At 32.7% G+C, this 8240-nt stretch overlaps 1 protein-coding gene across 1 annotated transcript; it reads left to right on the forward strand.

The window, feature by feature from the left end:
* The first annotated feature begins 520 nt into the window (after positions 1-520).
* coq10a (coenzyme Q10A) lies at positions 521-7675 on the forward strand. Its single transcript, XM_051096713.1, has 5 exons — positions 521-1055; positions 3181-3327; positions 3639-3831; positions 3930-4031; positions 5231-7675. Exons 1-5 carry the CDS (start codon positions 916-918, stop codon positions 5396-5398), a joined length of 750 nt encoding a protein of 249 aa, XP_050952670.1. The 5' UTR covers positions 521-915; the 3' UTR covers positions 5399-7675.
* Positions 7676-8240: the final 565 nt, after the last annotated feature.

Raw genomic sequence — 8240 nt, forward strand, 5'->3', positions numbered from 1 at the left:
CAGTTTATTAAAAATGTCTCAAGACAGACTTCGTTTTCAATTTATCAAGAGCATTTATCAAGCGTTCATATTTAAGGACAATACAACGCAGTTGTTGTGAACTAAAACTAAAAACTATGTTTTTGTTAATCGAAATAAAGCTGAAATAAATATTAGATGAAAAACCTAACTGCTAAAACTGAAATAATTAATAAATGACAAAAACACACACAACTAATTATTAAAACGTAAACTAAAATTCAAGTAAAAAAATGAAAACATATACAATGCACAAAACACAAACGATATATAGTTTTTACTGATATTTTGAATTTCTATCTTTTTATGATAGATTCATAATACGTACGCAAGTAGTGGACTTTTATTTTGAAATGTGCTCAAATCGCATAAGGTCTTCCCCTAGTGAGGTGGAGTGAAATGACACCCCTCTCACCGGGGATTATTATTGTCTTTTCATTGTTGTCATTGGTTTTTATTCACCCATATCATTTATTATCATGATGCAAATAAAATGCGGCAGTTTAGACATGAAATCATAACATTCGTGTTCTTTTTGTGACATCCTGTCCTCCTCCGGTCCAGTTGGCGGCAGATGCACCTGTCCGCACCGTGCCACATCAGAACAGAGCGTCCCCCACACCGGTAGCTTATGAAAGCTTCACCGGTTTAACCTCAATCGGTTTCAGAGCAATCGCAGGGGAAAGAGCAATTGTTTCAGTAGATGAGTATCTAGAAGTCGAAATATGATACTTGCACTACAAGGATTTAACGCACAGCGCGGGTTTGGTCATTAAAAAAACAGCGATTCATTTATTCACAGAGATGACAGCGAGCGCTTGTTTATTTCGGTGTTAATCGTGTTATTCGACATTAATCGTTATTTTACACATCGAATAGGTTAAGATATATATTTTGATGGCCGTGTCAGGAGGCGCCCGGCGGATCCCGATGGGTGTGCGGACATTCAGTGAGTTTCTGGAAATAGCGACGGTCGGTCCATGTCGCTCCAGCAGCCCGTATAAATGTAGAGAGAGAATACAGCACTGGCCCATCAGGTAAAACACCGCATTTACTGCATCTCAGCAGCCTGCTTTGAATAGTAAGATATATTATGTAAACACACAAATGTTACAGATGCTTGTACTCCTCTGTCACTGATGCATCACAGCACCAAACAAAGCGAGCTGGAAAATACTACACAATTAGTTTCCGCTAAAATGCCATGGTTACCACAGTTATTACTGCAAAATTGTGGGATGTCAGTGCAAAAAGCTGTCAGAATCTTCTGTTATTTTGTTATGTGTTTTAATAGTGACGATATTTCCACAATGCTATTTTAATAACAATATGTGCGGCCTAAAATTACGACAGTTATATCAGTGTTTATTAGAAAGAAATGTACATTAAAATAGTATACATAAAATAATGCAAGTTTAAAAATAGTTTTAGTATATAGTCAAAATGCAGAATCAAGAATGGTAAGGAATGTAAATTAAAATTGAATTAGTGCTGGCAAGCGATTAATCGCATCTGAAATTAGTTTTTGTTTACATATGTGTGTACTGTGTATATTTATTATGTATATATAAACACACATACAGTATTTATTTTCAAAATATTTACATGTATATATTAATATAATTTAATGCTGTCAGACGATTATTCGTGATTAATCACATCCAAAATAAGTTTTTATTTGAATATGTACAGTGTATATTTATGTGTGTGTGTGTGTATATATATATATATATGAAAAAGATGTTTTGTAATCATGCTGTCAAATGATTAATCATGATTAATTGCATCCAAAATAAGTTTTTGTTTGCATAAAATGTCTGTACTGTGTATATTTTTATTTAAGAAAAATGTTGTTTATATATTAAAAACATAAATAAAATAATATCAGTTATATAAATATATACATGTAAATGTAAATACATAATAAATATACATAGATAAATATATACATTGCGATTAATCATTTGACAGCACTATTATATAACATATTTTTCTTAAATATATACATGCATGCGTGTTTATTTATATATACATAATAAATATACACAGTACACACACATATGTGACCATGGACCACAAAACCAGTCATAAGGGTCAGTTTTTCAAAATTGAGCTTTATACATAATCTGAAATCTGAATAAACAAGCTTTCCATTGATGTATGGTTTGTTAGGATAGGACAATATTTGGCCGAGATAAAACTATTTGAATCTATGGAATCTGAGGGTGCAGAAAAATCAAAATATTGAGAAAATCACCTTTAAAGTTGTCCAAATGAAGCTCTTACTAATGCATATTACTAATCTAAAATTAAGTTTTGATATATTTACAGTAGGAATTTTACAAAATATCTTCAGGAAACATTTTTACCTAATTTCCTAATGATTTTTGGCATAAAAGAAAAATCAATAATTTTGACGCATACAATGTATTTTTGGCTATTGCTACAAATTTACCCCAGCGACTTAAGACTGGTTTTGTGGTCCAGGGTCACATATATTATGTAAACAAAAACTTTTATTTTGGATGTGATTAATCGTTTGACAGCACTAAATAGAATACATGAAAATAATACAAATTTAAGAAAATGTTATTTTAAACATTTCTATAATAATTTATAGAATTGTATAACAAATTATGTAATTACCCTTATAACCATAAACCTCATGATAACAGTTTAGAAACAGATAACACATTTGTTTATGAGTTATTCCATACATTTAGAAAATGTAGTTTAATTGATATTATTGTAATAAAAACACTGAGAACTTTACATAGCCACAACTGTTGTTAAAAAAAAAAAAAAACAGGGAATAAAATGACAGGAAGATTCTGACAGCTTTTTATACTGTTACTAGGATATTTGTTAATATTTTAGTAAGGAGGATTTAATGGTTGCCATGGTAACTGGTTGGGGAGGATTCTTAAATTGTTTAATATGACTGTAAATCACATGCATTTTGAAGCATGGCTTATGTGAAGATGCTTGATAGCATGGTAATATGACTTTTTGAACAGGCATGGTAATTTCATTGAAATATCATGATATTTTTACATACTAATCATTCAGTAGTACCATAGTATGATTGTATAACATCCACAGACCGTTCCTGTATGTACTGCATGTCTTTATCAAAATTCTTGGGGTTTTTTTGTATATCAGGCACCTGTCCTCCTGCGGGATCTTGATGACCCGTCATCCGCGCGCTCTCTGTCTCTCTGAAGTGGATTTGACTCCCACTCATCACAGGAGATCTTTCATCAGCCTCACCAATAAGAGAAAAGAATATTCAGAGAGGAGAATACTAGGGTAAGTTGAGTTCTACCCTACCCTAACTAATTCTAGGGTAGGTTAAGATTGACCCAGTGTGTGATCCTAAACAATGATCCCTTCTTCTTTCCTCACAGAGGGTGAAGGCAAGCTTTTGTAATGTTAAATTATAAATTAACAGAGCTGTATTGATCTAGTGGAGGTGGAGCAGCTGGAAAGACAGAGACATAAATACTGAACCATTAGTGAAACAACAAGAGCACTGTTTTATTGTCCATTTATGAAAGTGTTTGTATTTACTACAGGATAATTCTAAAATTAGTAACATTTACCTGTATTTTGTTCTGTAGGTACTCAATGCAAGAGATGTATGATGTGGTAGCCAATGTGGATGACTATAAACACTTTGTACCCTGGTGTAAAAAGTCACAAACCATCATGAAAAGGGCCGGTCACGCCAAAGCTCAGCTGGAAGTGGGCTTCCCGCCAGTTCTTGAGCGATACACTTCGATGATAAGCCACGTCCGTCCACATCTGGTCAAAGTAAGTCATCCTGTGTGTTTTACTACATCTTATGTCATCACTGAAATGAAAGGAAACTAAAATTTGTAAATAATTATATATGACTGATCCTATTTCAGGCAGTGTGTTCGGATGGGAAACTCTTCAATCATTTAGAGACAATATGGCGGTTTAGTCCCGGTATTCCTGGCTATCCTCGCACATGCACTGTAGACTTCTCTGTAAGTATCCTTTACCAATGTTTGCTTCCAGTTGACCTTTCGCTTAGGCACACCCACCTTGGTTACTGTAGCTAGGTCTGACAAGCTTGTAGAATGTAAAATGGAGATTTCTGCACAGCATTTGGGGGGATTTACAACTATCCAAACATGCAACACTTTCATAAATTTTAATTAGACAAAAAAAACGTGTCAGACATTGGTGGAAGGCAGTGTTATTTTAATATTATTAATGTTGTTCTGTAGTTTTCATTAATATTTTGAATTAGCTTTATATTTTCATTTTCATTTTAGTATAAGCTTTAGTAATTTTGTTGTGTTTTTGTCAGATTTTTTTTTTTTTTTTTTTTTTCAATATGTCTATTTAGCTTTTATTTTTATTTCAGTTTTAGACGTTTTAGTAATTTTGTTGTATGTGTTTTTGCCTGATGATTATTATTATTATTATTATATAATGCCTATTTAGCTTTTATTTGTATTTTAATTATTTTATTTTATTTACTCTTTGGTTGGTTTTGTCCACTTGTTATTATAGTTATTAAATATGTCTATTTAACTTTTAGTTTTAGTTTTTTTAGTAAGTTTTTTTAGTGTTTATTTTGCTTTTATTTTTAATTCAGTTTTAGTTTTAGGCTTTAGTAATTTTGTTGTGTTTTTGTCAGATTACTATTATTGTTTTTAAATGTCTGGTTGGCTTTTATTTCAGTTTTAGTTTTATAGATTTCAGATTTAAAAGTTTTAATAATTTTGTTTTTTGTTTTTATTGGTTTTAATATTTTTTTTTTTTTATGTGTCTATTTAGTTTTAATTCATTATTATTTCCGTTTTAGTCATTTTAGTACATCACCTTAAACTGTGAAAATTAAAAACTAACAGAAATGAAATAAAATAAAAGATTTTTGTATTTTATTTTATTTCAGTAAATGTTATTGTTTCAATTGCTGTACTTTTTTTTTTTTTTAGTAATTTTAATTAGCAATAACACTGGTATTGGATAAGAAAAACGCAAAAAATTGAACCCGTTCCAATTTTTTTTTTTTTTTATGACGTTGAAAAGTTTTGGATGCAGTGTGTATTGACACAACTTGAGGTTGTATTTATTTTATAACAAGACTGTGTGCAAGGACCTTCAGTGTTTGTTGGGAAGTAAACTTACCATGTCTGTAATCTCATTCTCTCTGGATGTTGTTGGTTTTCCTCAGGTCTCGTTCGAGTTCCGCTCATTACTGCATTCGCAATTAGCGACTGTGTTTTTCGACGAGGTGGTGAAGCAGATGGTGGCCGCGTTCGAGCGGCGAGCCGGCAAACTGTACGGACCCGAGACGAGAATACCCCGCGAGCTCATGTTTCACGAAGTACATCAAACGTGAGGTGCACCTTCACACGGGACCCATCTGCATCTGGAACTCACAAAACTCACGACAAATCAGATCACTAGATTACATCGGGATGGTACGAGAGATACCATTTACTTTTAGAATAAGATTACAGTTCATTTGAGGTACTGCACCTTTAACAGGTTTTTGGTTTGCTTTTTGACTGTGAATGAAGACTAATTGATTACTGCAGCTCTGCCTGGTAAGATTTGAAAGTTGAGGTGCAAAAATTGGACACTTGGACATTAACGGTTTCATCTGGTTTATTCAGTCCTGCTGTGGGTTTATTGGGGCCAAATCTGAAACTGAAAGGAATATTTTAGGTGAAATCTGTCACACGCTGTTGATTAGCACACTAAATATTTTCGATTTGTACCTCAGCTTTTAAAAACAAACAATAAAACTTGTACAGCACAACTATGTTTACTTTCCCCTTGCAAATGCGCAGCTGTTTCGGATTTTTTTTTTTTAAATCAATATTATTTTCTGTGGTAATCAACAGCATGCAAAAGGTGCAGATTAACCCAGAATATTCCTTCTGAAACTAATCTTTATTTATATAACTAGATATAAATATATTAAAAATTCATAAAGCTTGAATTTGAACACGCTTACAGTGACCTACTTGACTTCCACGCTGCACTGAATTTATAATGTTCATCTCAAGAAGTCACACTCGGAAGTGTGTGACTCCAAACACAACTGTAAATATAATAAATATGAATTATACAGTTAGAGTTACATCAGATATTTCTCTCACCTAAATATTTCTCCTCATAGACAACAAAAAAAAAACTTTGTTTATAGAAGTAGTGTATTGTAATGAAGGAATTGCGAATTGTATTTAGCATGCTTTTGCTTTCTTTGGATGCAAACTCAGGGCTTTAGAGAAATTCAGTTGAAAGAAATGTACGAATTCAGCCTGTTGTTCCCTAATAGTGATCCCAGTTTGTGCCTGTTCATGTAGACAGTGCCATTTCTGTTTTGTTGCTACATTCATGTTCAAACACTACTGTATTCATGTGTTGTGATTTCTTGAAAAGCTACAGTATGCGCTGGCAAAGCATCGGATACAAGCATTTCTCTTTATCTTTCCACATTTATTTTATGAGATTTTATTTTTAGCCATTTCAATGCCTTATCTAAGTGTTCACGGCATTTATAAATGACTTCAAATAACATAACTGTCAAGATGTCGATTGATAATTTATTTGTGCTGTATAAAACAACTGTTTAAGAGTCTTCCGTGGTAATAACCATCAGTAGATTATCATTAAAAGACTTTGTTAGATGTCTGTTACGTGAGAATGTTTGGTTGGACAACTGTGAATAAGAACCAAAGAGATGAGCAGTGCTTCATAAGAGCTAGAAAAGCACAGTTTTAGGAACAAATTCTCTCTGAAATGAATGTTATCTGTTCAGTAAACCTTAATTCTCTGTCAACAGGCCTGTCGTCAGTGTTACAATCTTGCACAAGCATTTCTTTTAATTTGAGGATCTATAAATTTGTTTCCAAACAAATGTTTTGTTTCTGTTTATTTCTTACTCTTATGATGTATTTGATCTTGATGTGCAACAGACTATTTTGGCATTGGTTTCTTACTTCAAAGTGATAGTTTTATGATTGCTAGTCAACTGGATTATACTAGAATCCTATGTTGAGGAGATGCACAAGTGCTTGTGAAAACATAAGTGATGTAGTACCAGGGAACAAAGAATACAAAGTGAAACCGGCAGTGGAGATTGAGGAAATCTGAGGAAGGTTGTGGTATCTGGGTCATGTATTTATAACAGCGTGAGAGACTATAGTGGAGTTTCTTATTCATGCTCTTCTGACATGAATACTTTCCTATGCAGATCTTTACACAAAGTTCACCATTAAAACTGGCCATAATTTAAGCACATTTACATGCATACCATTTTCAGAATAAAAATGTACATTCTGACTTTGTTTTTTCAACACGTCATTCCAAACCTGTATTTATTACTTTCTTCTGTTTGAACATAAAAGATATTTTGAGAAATGTCCCCGTTTTCTTTCTTAATGGCTTTTTAATGTATTTTTTATAGATAGAATAGTTGAGAGACAACAGGAAAGCATTGGGAGAAGAGAGGGGCGCAGGATCAGCAACTGACCTCGAGACAGGATTTGAACTCGGGTCACCTTGAGCGCAGTTGCGCTATGTGTTGTCTTGAACTACAAGGCTATTGGTGCCGACCTCTGTTTTCTTTTTATTCCAATGCCGTGTTTAGTATAATTTCTATACCGTTATAATATTTATGAACATTTTGAATTTTTTTTTTTTATATATTTTTATATTTCTCTTTCTACATAGCTTTATTTTTAATTCAGTGACTTTAGTATTTAAACTTTATACTGCCAAAGCAACATTTCTTATTTTCATTACAATTACCATAAACTATTTTAATGGTTTTAGTTTTGGTTAACAATATCAACACTGCTCTGGTTCCCAACATGCTTCAAAATATCTTTTGTTTTTGCAGAAAAAGCCACTGCGATTTAAAGCTATTTCACAGCTGGTGAAATTTTGTATACCAGCTTTTTTTAAATTTGTTAAAATGAGTAGCGCCCAGATTAATTTGAATGTGGATTTTCCAAATAGCCTAAATTGTGAATTATTAAGCAACATACCAGCTAAATTCCTGTTTCCATGTTTTTAAACAACGATGACTTGACTTTAAGTTCTGCTAAGAACCTTTCAGTGAAACAGTTCCTAAAATATACAAACTACCAATCAAAAGTTTTTGAATAGTAAGATGTTTTTTAAAAGAAGTCTCTTTTGCTCACCAAGCCTGCATTTATTCGATCCTAAGT

This window comes from Labeo rohita, chromosome 23 (assembly GCF_022985175.1).
Source record: "Labeo rohita strain BAU-BD-2019 chromosome 23, IGBB_LRoh.1.0, whole genome shotgun sequence".
NCBI classification, from domain to species: Eukaryota; Metazoa; Chordata; class Actinopteri; order Cypriniformes; family Cyprinidae; genus Labeo; species Labeo rohita.

Coding starts and splice junctions, on each gene's coding strand:
- coq10a (XM_051096713.1), top strand. CDS start 916: ATGGCCGTGTCAGGAGGCGCCCGGCGGATCCCGATGGGTGTGCGGACA. Junction 3,328..3,638: donor TCAGAGAGGAGAATACTAGG/GTAAGTTGAGTT, acceptor TTTGTTCTGTAG/GTACTCAATGCAAGAGATGT. Junction 3,832..3,929: donor TCCGTCCACATCTGGTCAAA/GTAAGTCATCCT, acceptor ATCCTATTTCAG/GCAGTGTGTTCGGATGGGAA.